Source organism: Drosophila navojoa, chromosome 2 (genome assembly GCF_054131105.1).
Source record: "Drosophila navojoa isolate 15081-1374.11 chromosome 2, UAZ_NAV_1.0, whole genome shotgun sequence".
Lineage (NCBI taxonomy): Eukaryota > Metazoa > Arthropoda > Insecta > Diptera > Drosophilidae > Drosophila > Drosophila navojoa.
The window spans coordinates 21,737,203-21,758,749 of NC_142890.1; the positions used below are offsets into that span (position 1 = coordinate 21,737,203).

A 21,547-nucleotide genomic window follows, 5' to 3' on the forward strand; every position below is an offset into this window, starting at 1 on the left:
TCTGTTTCACGGCAATCAAATTACCGCCAACAGGGTCAGCACTCCGAGCACTGTCGCAGAAAATGTTATTAAATCCACACAGAGATTGAATCGTGTGAAAATAAAAAACAGCAAGTAGAAAGACAAGTAAGAAAGCTCTAGTCGAGACTGCTCGACTACGAGATCCCCTGAACCCTTCGAGCAACTGATATTTCAATAATAATTCGCACATACACACGCACACACACACACACGCATATACAGGCGATTGCGCTTAGGTTGCACTGCAGTGTTGGCGATATTATGAGAACTTATTTGTGGAATAATTTAATTTCTAGACGTACGATCGTAATGAAACTTTCAGAACGTAATCATGATGTATATATGTATGTGTATACCGAAGCTCAAGTCTCTAGTATTTGATATACGACTTCTACAAAGATGATGGTGAGGGGGTGAATATAAGGGCGGGGGGTAAATTTTAACAAAAATCGAAATTGTATAAAATACGTCTTAATATATATTTAAAATTTGGACACTCTAGCTATAATGATGTAGGAGATATAATTTTTTAACTGACTTTCGATAAGGTTTTTTATCGATAAAAAAATATCGGAATGAGTTATCGTTTTTTAGTGATAAACTCGATATGCGCGCGATATATACCGATATTTTAAAAAAAAGTTGAAGTCTCTAGCTTTTATATCTTCTGAGATCGACGCGTTCATACATACGGACAGACGGACGGACGGACGGACGGACGGACAGACAGACGGACAGGGCCAAATCGACTCAGCTCGTCGTGCTGATCAAGAATATATATACTTTGTGGGGTCTGCCACGCCTCCTTCTGCCTGTTACATACATTTCAACAAAACCATTATACCCTGATTTCCCATTTTCAATGGGTTCAGGGTATAAAAATAGAAATGATTCGCTCTTCTGTTACCTGCGCACAATTTAAATGATAAAGTTCTGTTTCTGACAAACTATTAGATAGAGTATACTTATTCGTAATTCCATGAAACATTCTAAATATTAATATTCTAGTGTAAGCGGGAATTCAGAGAATTGTTGCTATGATAAAATGTATGTAACAGGCAGTATGTGGGGCGATTGATGTGTGAGTGTGCTTGATATGAATCAGCAGTCGAGCCAGCCTCGCAATGTCTGTCTTAGAGACATGAAATTATATACCTAGATCCGTCTAATGCACGTGCGTATCAATTTTGTTTTTTAAAAATCCGTAGCTATTACCGATTCTATGAAAATTGATTAATCAAGAGCAAAATTAGGTCAACTAATTATAAAAAAATATGTAAATTCAATCGTAATTTATAAAAATTTATATATATATCTCTTCGGTGACATGAAACGAAGTTCACTTAGACGTTCTGCATCTATTTCTTTGCTTCTTTTCATGTCACTGAAGAAATGAAATAAAACGCGTGATTAATTGACAATCGACAATCGCTAATTGTAATTAATACACGTGCACTCATACATTCATTCCGAGCTCTATTAATGAAATCATAATTACAGTTGAATTGTATTTGAATCGATAGCAGCCAACCGCAGTGACGAACAGACTATGAAGTGGCTGCAATGACAGAGATATCGTTAAGAGTTGATATCATGTTGAGTCAGGTTTGATTACTAATGAAGAGGACAGATGTGCATACATACATATATGAATGTGCTTTGCAGCAGCTGTAACTCAGTATGATTTATGATGGTTTGCATAGAAGGCTAGAAGAAGCTAGGAAGTAAAGAAATAAAATGCTGAAGGTAAAAGGCAATGCTATACCTTTACATAGGCAATAGGTAGTTCGGCACTGCAAACTGCAGGCGCTATAAGTTCTCTATCCCTCTATTGATGGTATAAACATTGAACTTATTTTATATATGCCTATAGCAGTATATTAAGTCAAATATATATTTAAAATATTTATATTGTAATTTAATAAATTCAATAATATTCCCACTCACAGTAAGACTGATATCCATTTTATATTTATCAAGTAATTTCCATCGGTGCTAATGCACTTCATTTATTTAATTTTCATACGTTCAAGTCCCGTAAGCTTAAGCCTTAAGAGATATATGCATCTGCTGCTTGCGATTCGATAAGCCTCGTTAAGGATTGTAGTCACAGGCATTTGACATTTAAATTCTTGATTTCGCTGTTTTCATCATACAGCAGCTGCAGCAGTCGAGAGCTCTCTTCGTTGGCTTCCAGCTGAGAAAATGTGCAGAGATTTGTTTACTCTGTATGGGGCAATGGTTCGCCTTTTAGCTACTTGAGCAGGTTTATGCACTTCGATCTTCTGCTCTAATTGCTGTGCGAGCAGCGCAGCAAAGGGAAAATTCGCAAAAGCTCAAATAGAATTTGCCACTGCGTCAACCTGAGTGAAATTGCTGGGAAACATAAGCAGCAGCGTGTTTTCCACTCGTGTTCACTTGTTGTTGGCGCTGTCAAAGCTGATTTAATTTTACGCGCCTCAGCCAAAGCTCGTGGCGCCTTAACGGAACCGGAAATGTTTTGCATTGGCTGAGTGGGTGTTCACTGATTTCGGATGGTGATGGTAGAGGTGGAGCTGCTGGCCGAAGGGCCGAGCACACCATTATCGTTGACTCTGGCAGCTGGCAGGTGCTGGCATTGTCGGATGTGGCGACTGGCACAGCTCGCACTGCGTTAACATTTTCAGCGCGCTCTGCATTATTTATAATTATTGCGAATTTTCATATAATTATGCGTGGGCGCATACCTCGCCATTGCCCGCCAGCTGTTTGGGCAGGGCACGGCTCGGATTGGCTCGGCTCGGCATGCCAGCCAGTTATTTATTCAAGCAGCACATTTTTCTTCTTTGCGCAGACCATAAATATTAAAGTCAACTACAGCTTGTGTCTGCGCGAAAATCCTCGCGTAATTAATGCTTGTCCCGAGATTTCGGCCCGTCTTGACTCGATTTTTGTGCTCGCTCGTCTTTTTCTTTTTTTATTTTTCCTGTGACTCTGTGCACTCAAGTGGCGCATTAATATTTGTTGTCGTTGCTGCTATCTAAAGCCCTTGGATTATATAAAGCGCTTATGTTATTTAACGGCAGTTTAATGCCTCATTAGGCTTAGTGGCTTGACTCGAACTAGCCCGATTTCAACCATCGTTCAAGCGTAAAGCATTTATAGAGATTATTTTTATAATTCCTGAGAGCCGCTCGCATTTGGCATTATAATTAAATCCACTAAGCATATTACGTTGTCAGCTCGCATTTTTATTATTATCACTTTTCCTTCTCTGTCGCACTCAAGCTCAAGGCTGACTTATTATAAGAATGAAATCATGAGAGACAAAAATTAATTTATTTAAATTGATTAATTGTTCTGTTGCAATATATGTGAATCTAACAATAATCCACATTCATATACAACAACTCTAGACTTGTCTCTATTCATTTTGTGATATTATGTTTATCAAAATATTAAAGCCCCAACTTGAGTCATAAGAAATCCAATTTATTTTAGTTAAGACGGGCAGAGGTTTATGTGCTGGGCTAAGCAAGAATGTTGATTATCGACTTAGGACTAAGCCGAAAAGTTGATTTCAGCAGTCAGCTCTTTGTGTATAAATCAATCGATGAAATACCACGGGCTGCCTTCTGGTTCCATAATCATTTCGGTCAATGGGCGCGATAGCTGCATAGTCAGGCACTGAAAGCGAAGCTATTTCATATTTCGTTTTATTTTTAACACTTTTCAATTGATATGTTGGAAACGTGGCGAAAACTTTGCATACAATTCACAGCAAATTCAAAAGACGCCGCCAAACGAAAAGAAAAATAAAAAGCCGCCAGCAAAAATCAACCAAATTGAGTAAAACAATGAAGCGTAAACGATTTTTGCTGACATGTGTGGGTGCGAGAGAGAGAAAGAGAGCGGGAGGGAGCGAGTGTGGGACGAATGAATATAATAAAAATAAAGCAGCAAACAAAAGGCAAACGCGACTCGCCTACTAAGCCCAACACGAGTAAGTACAAGCAAGTACACAAGCAAACCAAATAGAGGAGCACAGAGAGCGAGAGAGAGAGAGAGAGCGAGCAATGAGGGTAGCTAAATTCAGACCCAGATGTGACGTGATTGTCATCCACATTGTCAACCATCAGCAGCAACGCCAGCATGGCCAGCATTGCCAGCACGAGGACATAAACAGCTTCATACAAATGTTATTATTGAAATTTCAACAGAAGACACACAGCGCACACATACAAGGAAAGCATTTATCACGCATACGCCGTGTGGGCCACGCAGAGAAGACAAAAATAAATGATGAAAAATCTATTTGCAAGCCAACCGCATGGCGCATATAGTACGATAGAGTCAGCCTCTCTCAGCCTCTCTTAGCCGCATTCAGCCTTATTTATGCCAACGCCATGAACATATGTTTGCCCTCAGTCTCAGCCTAAAAGCAAAGTAGTCTCCATCGCCCGGCCGGCTACGGAGCATTATTCGATCTGTTTGCCGCATTGTGGCTTCTGATTCCGCAGTTTTGTGTTTTCCTTTCGCATTCCCCCGTTTTATTATTTGGTCTTCGCTTTGATGATTTCGGCCAAACGACAGACGATGGAGCTGCGGGCATACAAATGTCACTTTGCCTATATGTATGTAGTTTTCGCTACTCGCTTGCCAAGGGATGTTAGTTTGGTACCCCCATTTCGGATGGCCGCCCCGATTCATTGCCTCGTTGCTGTCCTTCTGTCCGTCTTCCGCTTTGTTGCTGTGCACTGCGCAGCTAGTTAGATAAAACAATATTATTTTATTGCCTCGGCACAGTGCGTTGCCGCATCCTTAGTGGTCAGTCGAAGCTGCCGGTTCTGCTGGCTTCTCCATTGTGGTTGAGTAAGACAGACAATTTGATGTAATAAAGGTCCCGGCTTTAGCCATGAGCCAGCTTAGCCAGTCAACTTGTACGCCTCAAATGCCTGGATTGTATTGTAGTTTTCAGTCGCAGCTTTAGTACTCTCATTTACTATACAAACAGCATAGCATTTTTACTGCACCGAATTGGAGAAATAACAGGGTAACTAAACTTGAAATTGAAGAAAAGGTTTAAGCTCTGGTTTTGTTATCGATGTGCGGCTAGTTTAAATCGACATTAGATGGTTTTATATATTCAATATAAATGTAGAAAAAATATAGAATAATCATATACAATATATGGGAAAAATAAATAAATTAATTATATTAGCACATTCAACTCAGACTCAGATATGGTAGTAAAGGAACATTCTAGTTCTGTGGATTTATTTATATTTATTTATTGTTAAATTTTTTGATAATGAATTATAAATTATTTTATCAGAACATATTACAAGAATTTTATAAATAATCAAATAAATGTAAATTAAAAAATATATATTTATTTTTGATTGGTGGATAATGTAATGTATATAATACTTATATACATTATTTAATTTTTATTAATTTCTTTTTATTTAAAATTTTTAATTAGTTAATAATGCAAAGAAAATATAACAATTTCTATTATTAAAATTGTTAAGAATTAAATTTTGATAAAAAAAAAAAAAATATAACACAAAAACTATAATTATTATCGTTAAATCATATTTTATGCCAGGCAGAAAGAAATAACGAAATGCTAAAAGTAATCGAAAAGCAAATTTTTAATCAGTATATGAATGCCTAGAACTGTTTGTTATTTATTCGGATTTATTCAAAGCTAAACTGATGCTGTAAAATAATATTTCGAATATGTTTTATATATATTTTTATTCATTTTTTTGTTAATTTTACAAAAGTTAACAACGTGTAGTTACATTTGAGAGCAGCTTCTGCGGCTGTCGACGCATCAAATATTCCGTAAAGCTCACACGGCAAGCAGACTTAAACAACTTTAGCCCAAGTGGCACAGCGCAGCCCAGCGGCTAATCCAGCTAATAAATTTTTCAATTCGCTCGCCGTTCGGACACTCTGTCAGCATATACATACATAAATCTACATGGGGCACTCATAAATATTTCATTGATGCGCTTCGCTGCTCAGTTTGTTGATTGTGTTGTTGTTGTAGTTGTTGTCGCTGCTGCTGCTGCTGCTGCTGCTTATAAGTGAAATATGTCCAGTTGGGCGTGCAGACTTCCATTTCCTTGGCACTTCCTCGCAAAAATATTCTCGTATATTACTTTTCCTTTTATTTTTAATATGCTCATTCAATTTGCTTTCGCCTCTGTATCTGTTTGGCTGGCCTGGCCTGGCTTGCCCTGCCTTGGCTTGACTTGGCTTGGCTTGACTGGGTTTGCTCATCTGCTGCTCGTTCGTCGTGTAGTTTATTGATGACATGACAAACAAGGTACGATTTCCGTGCACTCAAAAAGTTCGAGAACCATTTTTCTTCCGTTGGCGCCCAGTTCCTCAATGTTCGCTCTTTGGCCATTGTGTTTGTACATGCACATTAACTTCATTTTGTAATCACGCGCACCATAAATCCAATTTAATTGTGCTGCTTACTTGCCTGCATACACACACACACGCACGCACACGCACACATACAGCGCTTGACAACGTTCACACTGCGTATACTTAATATTTGTTCGCTCGTGCGCTCAGTTCCCGGCTCTAAGCTAAATAGACGCACATAAATTTCCCTCGATATCCGTTTGATTTCTTCGAATTGCATTTTGAAAAATAGATGTTTTATACTGCTTTCGCCTGCTGCTGCCGCACTTCCCCGCTCCGCCGGGCCCACCGGCAAGCTTCACCTTGTCTGACTGATTTACTACGCACAATTTTCTGCCAACTGGCAGAAACTTGCCAAGCGTATGTTGTGCCCTGTTACGTGGCTCTATCTGTGCTCGCCAGGTCCAGTCAGCAGTCACTCGCTCTGATTTATGCTTGATTGAGAAGCCTGAAATTGTATGCTAATCAGCCCTAGCGCTGGGCCATTTGTATAGCTGGCGCTCCAATTGATTTTAAATGGCTAGCTCATTTGACACTTTGACTGAGCGATTGATAATTTGAATGTCATTAGCCGTTTATGTGTGCGGTCTAAATAACTGCATATCATCTATTAGCAATCAAGCCACTCAATAATGGCACTCCACAGTCGATTAACGCTTTCTGCTATTCAATATATATTATTATATATGGTATAGTGTATACAGTTCGTTTATTTTCACTTTTGTTTCCTGTTGAGCGACTTCAATTGAACGATTCGAGTGACAGTCTTTTAAGGAGCACCGTATAGGGAGAGACACGATTGACGGTCGCAGAAATGAGAGTCTTACTAAGTCAATAAATAGCTCAACAAATCTATGCAGAAACAAGCACAGAAGAAAATTAATTGCTGCTATTGCTGCAATATATTGAGAATATATATAATATATGGATGGAAATATAATATATATAATTAAATCACAATTGAAAAAATCACTACTCATAGTATGAATATAAAATATAAAATAAATATGAATATCAATAAAATATATTAAATATGTAAATACAAAATATAATATATATAAATACCACGAATACTAACAACACATAAAATTTAAATTAAATTAAAAATCAAGCGGCGTAAAATAATTTGCTGGAAAGCCTCTTTGACTTTACCTGCAAATAAAACCATTTTTAAATCAAACAATTCACAAACCGACGATAAAATATATAAATTAATTTTAATGAAATTAAAACTACTTAATGTAAAAAAAAAAAGAAGTTATATAGAAATAACGCAAGTAGAGCTCACGCTTGATATCCTTTACATATATAAAACTTTGTTTCGATTGGGTTTCACTTTAACTTTTGATAGCTGATCCCACTGATAAAATTTACTCCTTACTCCATTTCCTTGTCGTCTACTCAGGCTGCTTGAACGACATAAAGCTTGCGAGCTCTAGTGCTGTTGGTCATTAAGCGCAGCTGTTCGACGTCCACTTCACTATAGTTTGCCATAAATTGCACGTCTTGGCCCCCTTTGATGTACAATACAATATGCTGGCAGCGCATTGCTAAGCTCGGAGTTAAAGAGCAGAAAACAAGAATAGATATCGGCGAATTTACTGGGGACAGCTCATTAATGCGAGACCACACACACATACACACATGCGCTCCTCTGAGCGCACAATTGGCTGCACTTGTGCTGGGCCACTTAGTTGCGAAGGGCGCTGGCTAGCCGCAATGCCACAGCGTCGAGTGGTTAATGGGCAGTGGTGCGCTGCTCCAAATCCCTGTGCGGTGGTCAACTGAGTCCATGCCCATGTCCATGTCCATGTCCATGTCCGTGTCACGTTTGCCAATTGAAGTTGAGCGTTGCGTGCGGCCCTGTTTTCATCGCGTTATGTATGCAGCATATCCGGCCTTGTCATTTCATACTAATCAACATCCGCTAACTACTTTTTGCCCAAAAAATTTGAGTACATTATTTCGGTGGTGGGGGTGGTGCACACCCACGGCAGCTGTCAGATTTGAATGTGTGCTGGGCCAAGCGAAAGCGCAATATATTTTCAATTCTGTTATAGCCATTTGTTGCAGCATTTGCATTCTAATTGCATGCGGGTCGAATTCGTTGCACTTGCACAACAATGCGTGTAAGTGACGCGCATGTAAATTATATTTGCTTCGCCGCGGATCGCATTTTGGCCAACAAAATGTAACAAAATGCTGGGAAATTGTAAATTTATTGCATGCCACGTATATACATGAAGGCACACACACACCCATACCCACTCACACACACACACACACACAGTCAGGCAGACAGACTCACACGCAGTTAAGCCGTTTGCCTTCATTGCGCATATTACGCATACGCACCGTTGTTAATTTCATATTCTGAATTGATGGCAACTCTCGCCGGGCCCCAAAAATGAAATTGTGCTCGTACTGCCACTCTAACTAGTACTTCCTTTGACCATCTACTGTATTATGCATTTTGGGCAGCAGCACGTGTTTCTGCTTTAGTGTACTTGTGTGTGTGTGCTTAAGCGTGTTGTGTGTGTGTGTGTGTGTGTGTGTGTGTGTGTATGGGCGTATATTTTATAAAATGGCCACTACTTATATAAAGCCGCTGCTCGCTTTGATCTCAGGCTAAGCCAGCATCCACTTTGGCCACCTTTTCTAGCCTCATCTTAAGTATCCATTGACTTTAATTGGACAGCTCTCTAAGGTGCGGCTATTGAGGCTTTATTTGCCCTTGGAGAGACACGCACAAATACATTTCAAAGTAAACAGCTCTCACACAACTGCATAACACAGGCACACACACACAGTGATAAGTTGATTTTGGCATGGCCTTAACCCAAGAAATAATGATAACTATAACACTTAATCTATATAGTTAATCTAAATATTTTATTTAGTAATTCTATCTACTTATATTATTGGCTGACTAAGGCAAAAAAATTATAAAGTTATTTTGATAATAATATTATACATATATAACATAAAACTAATTTAATATTTACTTACTCATTTTTTAAAAAGTTTACAGTTAGCGGAGTAAATTATTTTTAATAAAATAAGAGCTCTCAAAATATTTTATTATTATTTCATTTCATTTTATATTACGTGAAATTTTTGTGAATACCTTATATAAAATATTTTAATAGGAATCAGTTAAATAAATAATCTGAAATGGAAAGTTAATTAAAATTAAATATATAAATAATTGAAGTATCACATTTTCACCTTAATCAGCCCAACTTTACTAAATAACAGAAGTAGAAAATAATGAGAGGCAACACCTAAATATGACAAAGAAATGAAACCTCATTATTATTTTAATATTAATTCCTTTTTCTATTATCATCATTCCTATGTAATTGTAATTGTCATCATTCCTATCTAATGCACACACAGTAGTCTTTATATAAACTATCGCCTGCATTATTTAATTACTTGAGCTTGGCAACTAATTACTGCAGTTAGTTTAGCATCAGCAACTTTATAATGCAGCGCACGACTGTCTGTCGCTTCTGCTTATTAGTCGACAGGACGTTTTATATTGCTTGGCATTTTCGCCAGCTCAGCAATAAAAGTGCATTCCATTTATAGAGCAAGCAAACAAATTAACCAACACACACACAGGGAGAGGGAGAGATAGTGAGAGGGTAGTCCATATTGCATATAAGTGGGCGCTGTGGGGCTGGAAGGAGGGTGTGAGGGTTTAGTGTCACATTATTTGACATGCGGTCGCAGGGCAAGGGAAAACATCAAAATATTAGCAGCGTCAATAACTGCAGACATTTGCCATTTTTGAACGATGAGTGGAGCGACATGAAGTGCGGGAGAGGGGGTTGTGAAAGCGGGAGCGGGTTAGAGAGGAGAACAACTGGTTGGCAATTGAATGGCATAAAAAGCGGAGCAGAGCCAATGATGATGTCGACGGCAATGAGGCAACGATGATGACAACGATGACGATGTGTGTTTAATGTTTAACGTTGTTTTTGTTGTTGTTGTTGCTGTTGTTGTTCACAAATTGACTTTTGTTCTGGTGCTGGTGCTGGGGCTGCGGCTGTGGTTGTGGCTGTGACTGTGCCCGTGGCACTCGTTGCTGCTGCTAGCTTCGCCGCTCGTCAACAAACATTTGCTCGATAATATGCCGACATATGCATAACTACATAAGTAGCTTACAAGTTCCCTGCTCTATCTCCATTCCAGAACTACAACAATATCAACAGCAACAACAGCAACAGCAGCAGCAGCAGCAGCAGCAGGTTGGTAAACATCAGCCAAACGGGGCGGTGCTGACGGGCATGCAGCCCCACTATATACGTGGTCCACGCCCACCGATGCGTACTGCCTCCTCATCGACAACGACCACCACCAACAGCAGCATCAACTCTGGCATGGGTGCAACCGGGCCCGGTGGCAATATGCTGCTCGATCAGACGCCATCGGGCGGCAGCAGCAGCAGCGGAGTCAGCAGTGCGCCCAGCTCCTCCAAGGGGCACATACACGCCCACTCGCATGGCCACATGTCGAGCGCCCACGGCGAGAGCTTAGCCATGAGCTCCACATTGTCGGCGTCCCAGCAGCAACAACAGCAGCAGCAGCAGCAGCAGCAAGTGCCACAGGCAGCCATCGACGAGATGCGCGTCTGATAGGTGTCGGTCTTTGAGTTGGACTTATAGTCATCAACGGGGTAAGTTGACCGTAAGCAACAGGCGTCTAGTTGCAGCTGGCATAATTACTGCCACTGGATCTAGGCCAGCACAAAGGTGGACGTAAGCTAACAGTTAGGCTGAGCAGCTTAAGCAGCTGATACACGAGTGCTTTAAGGAATAATTTAAATAGGCATGAGAATATAATTAGTTCGTTTACTTGAGCGGTGCTGTTATTAAAGCAATGTCTTTTGCCTTAAGTTAAATAGTAAATTTTTACTTTATTTTTTTCTTTCTTTCAATTTGCATTTCATTAAACTTGTAATTAAAATTTCACGAGCAATGGGCTAATTTCTGATTTTTAACATTGAACAATTTTTAAGACATCGAAAATAATAGTATAACCAAATTTTAACAACGCTTCGACCTCTTCAAAGAAGCAGCACAATCGTCCTGACACTTGCGTTTCATTGGAAATGTTAGTATATGCCCTTCAGATACACTTCGAGCTTTCTCAGCGTCCAATGGATTATTGTTGAACTCATACGTGATCTCACCTGTCGAACTGACACGCCCGAACTCATATAGGTAATACTTGTTGCAGACTTCACGTATAACGCCAAATCTCAGTCCAACATTCAGAGCTTTGTACAATTGGTCTTCGTTGTATTTGCGCTTACCTTTGCAACTGATAATCTTAAGAGCTCTGGCAATTATTTTATACGAATGAGTAGGCGGAGCTAGCTCTCTCATGGCTTCAACTAGATAATATCCATATGTGTATCTCGTCATGTTTTCCTTTAATTTGTAAAAAAAATATGTTTATATATTCTGCTTGATTCTGAATTGTTTCATTGGCGATGTGCCTGTATATTGTAACCTAAATAATTTCGATAAATCTCTATGGTAACTATATGCTCCCCAATGCTGAATTTCAAACTTTTCAACTTCGATAACATTGACCACGTTCAACGGTAGCCATAGTTGCCTCTCTCTTAGTGACAATACATCTAATAAAATACTAAATCAATCGATTCATACGAATTGCCAGTTTTTCTCAACACTAATGCATCAAGAAATCCCATAGTAACTTCCACAACAGCGTAATATCTCGCCGATACAGCGTATATGTACATACATACATATGTATGTATTCATATATATATGTACATTCCATGCCTTAACCCCACACAATGAAATGGTCTCGGCATTCTTTTGAATATTTCAACATATTTCATATGCATATATGTATCGTCGTGCATCTTTAAAATGCCAACTTGCGTCGACGAATATGACAAAAATGTTAAGCCCTTATGGTTGGGCAATTGACAAGGTTGACATGAAGGTGGAAAAAAATAAAATGTCCCCAGTGCTGATTAAATATAACAAACGGCATGGCACACAAATATGGATGCATGGAAATTCTGTTCTTTTATTTCACATAAATAAAATTAAAGAGATTGAATTGAAATTCCCATACAGCTCCTTTACTCAAATGTCACAGCTGCTGACATGGAAAAATGTGAAAAAAAAAATAAACAAAAAACGCAAACAACGCTTCAGCTAAGAAAAAAAAATCACAATAAAGTCGTGAGAATAAAGGACAAGTTGACAGCCTAGTCGAATGAACTTTGACATTGCAACAAGCCAAAGAAAACAAAACAAAAGCCAATGTTTTCTCAGTTTCTCATTTTAAATTTTATAAAAAGCCATACAACGGCACAAAAATATAATGGTGCAAAGCGAAGCAAAATTAAATATGAAAGTCATTCGTTGATTTTATAAATATAACTGAATTGAAATTAAAAATTAACAGCGTCTGCCCTTTATAAAACATGTAGCAGCATGTTGTCGGAAATATGAATTGAGGGTGGCGCTGAGTCACCTCTTAGAATCATTGGCAGGATATGTTCAGCATATCCTTCAACTTATTTTAGACTTTTATCAGAATTTTACTTCATATAGCTTAAAACTATTAATTTCATTTGCATAACTAATTGAAATTAAATAATAAAAACACATCAAATATAAAATTATTAACATATAACATGTAAAATAATAAATAATTAAATAAAATAAATGATAGAAATGCATATGTAAGATAAAAAACTAATTATAAAAAAAAAATAAAGTGCGAAAATAGTAAAAATAATAAAATAAATACGTAAAAAAGTATACAAAATATAAAAAAATAAAATATTTATACAGTATACCATATACAGTATTGCATAATTATAATAAAAAATAAATAAATAAATATAATGTAAAAATAAAATATATAAAAATAAATAAAAAGATATTAAAATATTATATAAAAATAAAAAATAAAAACGCAAAAATAAGAATAATTATAAAATAAATAGTAAAAATAAGTAAATTGAAATCTTAATACAATATAAAATAATAATATAAAACATTAATAATATTAATCAAAAATAAATAGTAAAATAATTAACGTATATTAATATACAAAAAAAAAAATTTTAAATTTAAATTGAATTCAATTACATTACATTGAGCATTACTTGAATATATATGTATAATCCTGATAGCAAACGTTGGCCTCTATATAGCTTATAAACTATTTTCACTGAAAAAATGAAAACGCAAATGCTGAATTAATGAATAAAAATTGAGTTTAAGTTCAGTTGCCATGGATACAGAGGACATTTGAACGATCAAAGACTGCCAGATGTGCGGTAATCCATGGGCATATGTCAACCCAGATACCCTAACCGCATGCCACGTTGTCCACTTAAGTTTAGCATAGACCGGAAAAGTGGCTGTGCTTGCTGTTCTTGCTGTGGTTCTTGTTGTTGCTGTTGCTGTTGTTGTTGGGCTGGCGGATGCTCAAGTTTGTGCGCTGCCCATTAATTCAGCTGGCATACAATTAAATTTGCATTTCATTCCGCATTTTTTTTTTTTTTTTTTGCTTCATTCTTACCCCATTTTGCTTACACCTGGCCAAAAGTAGCTGTAGTCCACGCAGCAGCAGCCACCTTCATGACTTTTAGCTGATTAACATTTGCGCTCTTCTCTTTTGCTCTTGTGCTCGGGGAAATGCAATTTTCCTGCCAAAGAAAAAAGCAACAGCAGCAAGTGGCAACCTTTATGTAAATTTACACCCACCATATATGGCGGGTACACACAAATACATGCACACACACAAACACACACACACATAGTGTTGGATACACTTGTGTACGAGCAGCGGAAACTTTGGACCAGCTCTGCCGAAGTGTATATGTGCTAAGAGCACAATAAACATTAATTTTCCTTATTTCTTACACTTTGTTTCAGCTCTTCCTGTTGCCAGCTGTGCATATTTTGGCACTTGTTTAAATAATGGTCGCTACACAAAGAGCTACTTCCCTGATAAGCAAAGAAACAAGAGAAAAAGCTTGAAATAGTTATAGTCATTTTCTAGTGAGATGCAAAGGTTTCAAATTGGCTAAACATAAAAAATATATATTGAGAATAGAAATAAAGTTAGAGCGTTCCCTTTTAATGTAGTTAGACATGAGGGAATATATGCTGAATTATTTATATGCTCACATAGCACTCTTTCAAGTTCATATAGTCTTGTTACTTCAGTTAATTCAGACTTTATGGCAATTGCCATGCAACATATTTTTTGTAACCATTGAACTTATGTCAAAGTGCAAAAATTCAATTATTTAGAGCCTTAAATGTAAATTAAATTTATCCTTATATATATGCAGATTTTTAAATCAAAATCCTGACACGTATATTTCAAATTTCATACAATGCTCTACATATAGAGAAATTATCCACCGAAGAGTGATGCCTTTTATTAGAATTTCTTGAGTAATAGCTCATGTCTATTGCCATGGTTTCCCACGGCATGTAATCTGAACAATCTCAAGTGTTTTTCGCATATACCCACTCTCCATTATGCTGACGTCAAGGTCTACCCACAGCCCACTCGACACTGTCAGAGGGTGCTCGTCACTACCATGTCTGATACTGCACACCAATATACTCATTTCACTTTGTGAACAAGTATAAAAATAAAGCTCTCAATGAAATTTATTAGCTAATAGCTATGAATCATAGCCTGCAAATAGGAGTTGACCTTTCGATACTTGTCCAAGGCAAGAGCCTTCGGGTCTTTTCGATTTAATTTTCTGAACAAAGTCTGTCCAATATGGAAATAAATATGCTAAATATAACAAAAGTTTTTTTAAGTCCTAAACTTCTCTTGAGTTTTAGTGAGCTCTAATTTAAGTATTTGATTATTTAAAGACAGACATTAATACAATTTAATTGAATTAAAGCTTAATTGATTTATCAATTGCTATAACTTACCATCTTCACATTTCAAGAACCTGAACCTGAACGTTTATCGAATTCAATTCAATGGAATTTGCTTTCGAAGTGAATATCAAATAACAAGAAATTCATTCTTGGCCTTTCGCAGAGCTGAATGAGTTTGTTGTCGTCATCAACGTCAATTAGTAGAAAAGATGAATTTCGCATTTTACTGGCTGTATTTATGCATACATAAATCTGTATCAAAAAACGCCTTAATTTAAGCTGCTTGAATATTTAATATACATAAGTATATGTAGATAAGTTAAAGTCTGCAGACTTGATGATTAGCATAAGAATTTAAATTTATTTAAGCTGAAATTTATAGCTTGTCGAAACCTAATTAATTATCTAAATACAAGCATTATTCATACAAATGGCAATGCATAGCTAAATACATTGATGTGCATAAGTTACTGTACTAAGGCACATACATCTGTATATAAATCCTCTATGCGCGTAGCTTTCAGCAAAAGGTATTAAATATATATATTTAATAGCACACATATTTCTCGGCCAAAGTTTGTATGAGACTTGTAGGAATGTGGTGAAAAGTTTTTTGTAATTTAATTAAAGTAAATATATATAAAATATATATACATATATATATATATATATATATAGGTATATATTTAGCTTGTGTGATAAATGTGTTTAGTAATTAGTGCAAAAGTTTGCAAAGCCTGTGACCGACACGCTAGATATTAAATGAATGAAAGAAAACAATTCGACTAACTGTAGATGCCTGATTAACGCATGCTCATAATGGAATTTAGATTGAATAACAATTGGCTTACCTTAAATAGAAGATTTTAGTAGGAGATTAAAAAGAAAAATAAATAAATAAAAAATAAAAAAATAAATAAATAAATAAATAATATTTTATTGTTGACTTAACTCTATAATTTCCTACATCTCAATTTTTTTGTATTTTAATTAAATATTTGACGCTCTTTCATTTTTAGTTGCATTCAATGACCATCAATTCCAATCTGCGTCATTTATAGTCATCAAATAGTTTCTGATTCGTTAAGCTGTCTTCATTAAAGTGTCACAAATAAAAGCAATTAATGCCTTTTCTGCTTGAATTCATTGAATATTTTCTTTTCCATTTTGACGAGCTTTCAATTTAATTAAGTCTTATTTGAAATGCATTTATCCAGTCAAGCTAATTACATTTCAATTAAGTTAATTGTACAAACTTTTCTCAACTATGTTGGCATGAATTTGCCAAGGAGTTTCTTATTACGGATTCACTGTGAACAGCTTTAAATTGAGCCCATGCCCCCTATGCTCGTCTATGCTCGTTATTCTCTTCACAAGATATGCAAAGTGGCTGCACAAACACGCGTGTAATACGTTAATGATGGTCCACACACTCACACTCACACACACACACACACGCATACACATGCAAATGCTGAATATTTTCTTTCCCGTTCCTCAACAATGCACACATTGTAGCTAAGATTTGCATTACGGGCATTGTTCAGTTTTGCAGCTTTTTAGTGTATCTGAAGTCAAGTCAGAGCGCACCGACGAACGCCTACATAGTTTAGCCCCGCCCCTTTCTGCCACCCCTGCTGGCAATCTGCGGCAAATTGTGCGCTCAGCCGTACAGCAGCAGGCCACACCCCAGGAGAGTTGGAAGAGATGCGAGGAGCCGTCGGAAAATGCCATCCTGACAGCAGCAGCAGGGGCGGCAGGAGCAGCAGGAGCAGCAGCAGCAGGCGGACAAAACAAAAGGCAGCCGCGCATTCTGTAGCTGCACTTTAGTTTGCACTTTTCGTTTTCTTTGCATAAATTCTCGCGACCAGGCACAAACTGAGTTTACTGTAGTGCAAAAATGAGCACGCACAAAAAAAAGAAAAAAAGGCAGGGCGAGGTGTGGGAGAAATGGCCAGGAATGGGCGTTGGGGGACAAACTAGATAGATGCATTGCTGTACAAGATTTCCCGTTGAATTTTAAACCAAACACAAAAGCATAATGGAAAACGCCAACAGAGCGCAATGAAGTATGCGATGCAAAGCAGCGCCAAATGGACTAGTTTGCAGATACAGATAGATATACACACACACCAGGACACACACACACACACACATACATACATACAGATACAAATGCAAGAACAAAGCGTTTCAGGGCCAGGCACAAATGAACAGAGTGATGCGATGCTGACTGAGACTGTGGTTCAGCAGTCGCGTCTATGCCTGCGTGTGCTCTTGGGCGTGGACGTGGGCGTGGCAATGGCAGCTCTCAAGGCAACTTGTGCATAAACATAGCTCGTAAACTTTGCTGGTGAACAGCTACACACAAACGCACACACACACAGAAGTGAGCCTGCAGCGAAACAGCAAACAAACCAAAGGTCATCGGAGATACCTAAGAGCTGTGCTTATTCAGAGGCTACTTTGCATACCCGAGTGCTAAGTGGCGTCAGCGCTTCATAACTCACAAATTGTTGATTTCATGTTAAAACTTTGACCAAGAAATTTGTCTTAGTTGCCACGACTGCACTATGAACATTTATGCAAACATATATGTACATATATACATAGATGTGTACTTCTGAGTTAGACTCACAGCTGTATTAGATTTGAGGCTTGACTTTCGAGCTGAAAATTCAACTTGAAACTATGCATAGAAATAGCAGTGTATATATAAATTATATAAATAGTATACCATATAATATAATCTGATAATTTGCCACTACTCTATATTTGAAAGTTTACCATTACCAAAAAACAAATAAAAGAAATAAATAATAAAAAAAAAAAAAAAAAAAAAAATTATTTTTAAAATTAAATATATAAAATAAAAAATGTAGAAAATATTCTAAAAACAATATGACATTTAATAATATGGTATAAAATGACGTCAAACCGAAAATAAATACTAAATAATAAATAGCAATTTAAATCTAAATAAATAACATTTAATCTAATAAATAAAATAGGCAAATAAAATAAAATTTATAGTAAAGAAAGATGCGTTAAATGAATGAAATATATGAAATATAACAAATAATTTATGGATATTGTCTGTTGACAGAGCTTTGTCGAGAGTTAGAGTGAGAGAGAGAGAAAGGTATGACTGAGCTCTTCAGGATATTCACACATGCTTTGCTTTAAATTTATGAACGAAATTCTAAACTGTTTTGCATTATTGCGTTTCATTTGCATATTACTTTAAATAAAATAAATAATAATTTGAATTGCAAAAAATGGATTTCGAGCTGCATAAACTTTAATAAATTTGAATTGTTTAAGATTCTTTTTGTTTGTTTTGATGCAATCCAGCAAATACAATTAACGTATGTTTTGGCATAAATACCATGCAATATTTATATTTTAAATATTTAGTAATTGAATAACGTACAAAAAAATCTAATTAAATATTCATCACATTAAGCGAACTAGTTGCCTTTAATTTTCTATGCACAAATATTTATTTGGCCATGTAGTTTAAATTTTTGTTTTTCTTATTTTGTTTTTAGAAATATAATTAATTAGCTGCAGTTTTGATGACCCTTATCAAAATTCGTTAGCCCGCGCAGCAATCGTAGCTAATATTTATTATATTTTTCGTGTATATACATATATTTTGTTGTTGTTTTGTTTTGTTTTCTTCGTTCGTAATTAACTTTTTCACGTAGTCAAACAAATTTTGAAGAGCTGCTGAAGGGTTTGCCATTTGACTGAGGGCTTGCAATTATACAAAGGCAAAGTCGTTTTGAAGCCTTTGCCCATCGCAAATTAGTGAAATATGGTATATTAGCTGAAGTGTTTGTTAGCTAGCGTGAACTGCCGAAATTCTGTTAACTTAAAGCACAAGTCTTTCCACTCTAGTCTAAAGATCCGAGTCCAAAGCATCGGCTAGTCAGGCATTTACATACTTTTACCACTCCTTTTGCCTAGCACGGATTTTTATTCGTATTTCTTTTTGACTTTTCTGCCACTTACAGGTCCATAGAGACTTTACGTGTCGAAACGCCTGAGGAGTTCTATGCCCTCAAAGAGGCGCAAAAACTGAACGGCCCCGATGACAGCCAACTCAATGCAGCACACGGAACAACAGTGACTACGACACGGCAAGGTGGCAGCGGTGGTGGTGGTGGTGTCGGTGGCGTTAGTGCAGTGATTGGCATAGAGCATAAGCTACAGCTGAGGAGACTCAAGTTCAAGCGAGAAATTCACGCTCTGGCACTCGAGGGCGGGGACGTGGCGCGCGGCTACTGCTCCTGCGATGAACAGTGGACCAACTTGCCCTCGCCCGCATCCACGACCACATCGGCGACTATGTCGCCAACGTTGACGGCTGGAAGTGCCAATGCGAAAGCCAGTGGCGGTGGCAATGCCAACGTCAACGACAATGGCAATGGAAACGGCAGCGGAAACGGAAACGGAAACGGGATTGTGAAAATGGCGACACTAAAAAAACGCGGCTCGGGTGCAAACGCTGCCGGCGTACGCCTGAAGCAGCAGCATCATGTGCGCTTCTCCGACGAGAAAAACTTCTCGGATTAGGCCGAAAAGTACTCGTAAACTACTAGACTGCACCTAAGCTCTGTTTAGATTTAAGACAACATTTTCATAGTTTAAGCAACGGTTGAGAGTTACGAAATAAGCAAAACGTAAAAATGGAAAATGGAAAAATGGAAGAAAAACAAAAACTATATCAAATCATTGTTAAGCGAACCATAAGATTGCAGTAGAAAATGTAGTTAAATGATGTCAGTTGATAAGTTACTGTAAATATATATAGTCGAATAGCGGGCGATGTTAGTCAATGTTTAGTTTAGTTAACAATTAGATCCGTTGTGAATTTAATGAATATAAATACATGTATTTGAATATAACAATATAGCGTATCTGTCAAGCTACATTCGTATAAAATCGGAATATTTTATCGTTAAGTGTAGCACACAATTTTTTCTACCATTCAGCAAGAGTAATTAGCTAATATATATGATATATGCAAATTTGGAAGGCACATTGACTAAATCGACATTTATCAGTGTACATAAAGCAAAAAAAATAATAATAATAATGAAAACTTAAACTAAAATGTGGTATTATTTACTTCAAGTAAAAAAACAAAAATGGATAAACGTAAAATGAATATTAAAAAATTCAAAATGCAGACAATTCAAGTATTAAACAAAAGCTCAGCGCAAACTGCATTCAATTCATGTAATAATAAAATTGTAATAAATCAAAGCAAATGAATAGTTCATTATTTAATGAGAAAACAAAAACTGACTCATTCAAACGCATAAAAAAATATATGTTTTAGCATTTTCGAGTTGTGTTTAATTGATTTATGTTTCGCTCTAAAATGAGCTTCAATAGCAGGCAATCAATTCTGCTGGCTCTACATAATTTATATATTTTTCCCTTGGTAATTAATTTATAATTACTAAAAAAAAAGGATTTAAGTCAAATTAATTACATTCATGCGCTTAAAACACATTTCGAGTGCTTAGTTTGTATAATGAATTAATTTGAAATGTTTTATTTCTGCTTTTGTTATACTCTTTCACGAAAGTGAACTGAGAATATTGGTTGCGTTGTCCACCTTGCTGTCCGCTGGAGATTTGGTTATAATATTGGAGACGTGGTAAATCGAGTCAAACTGCATTTTCTACAATCATAGAGCTGTAGAAAATTTAACGAAAATTTAACGATTTACATTACTGTTTACTTAGTATGTTAATTTGGGCCATGAATAAGTATTCCAGAGTCGGTAACGCCCGACTGCAAAAATTCCTGCATTTATTTATTTTTATTTTATTATCATTATTTTTTTTTTTTTTTTTTTTTTTTTTTTGTAGCCATATAAATGAACTTTTTTTTTGCCCTTATATACATAAAACATGAAACTGTAAACAAAAAGAGCTTAGTTTTAATCACTCAAAATTAATATTTTAATTTACATTTCATTTGCTTGCTCTATTACTTTCAATTGACATGAAAACCAAATGAAAAATATAAATATATATATAAATAAATGTATTTATGGCAAAATTTATAATCGTCTAGTTACAAATATAAAAATTTATAACGTTAAGTCCTAATAAAGAAACGTAAACCCAAAACAAAGAATAAATAAAAAAAAAAGGCGT

General features: G+C 36.5%; 2 protein-coding genes across 3 annotated transcripts in view; both read left to right on the forward strand.

The window, feature by feature from the left end:
- Nlg4 (Neuroligin 4) overlaps positions 1-19,557 on the forward strand; it is a 48,494-nt gene extending 28,937 nt beyond the window's left edge. For both annotated transcript variants that reach the window (XM_089262179.1, XM_089262216.1), the window contains exons 11-12: positions 10,648-11,131; positions 19,388-19,557. In XM_089262179.1, coding sequence (XP_089118305.1) covers positions 10,648-11,090 — 443 coding nt within the window. In that variant the 3' untranslated portion in view covers positions 11,091-11,131; positions 19,388-19,557. The remainder of the gene's footprint in view (positions 1-10,647; positions 11,132-19,387) is intronic.
- LOC149092235 (uncharacterized) lies at positions 17,433-20,533 on the forward strand. The gene is made up of 2 exons (XM_089256623.1): positions 17,433-17,437; positions 19,388-20,533. Exons 1-2 carry the CDS (start codon positions 17,433-17,435, stop codon positions 19,947-19,949), a joined length of 567 nt encoding a protein of 188 aa, XP_089112749.1. The 3' UTR covers positions 19,950-20,533.
- Positions 20,534-21,547: the final 1,014 nt, after the last annotated feature.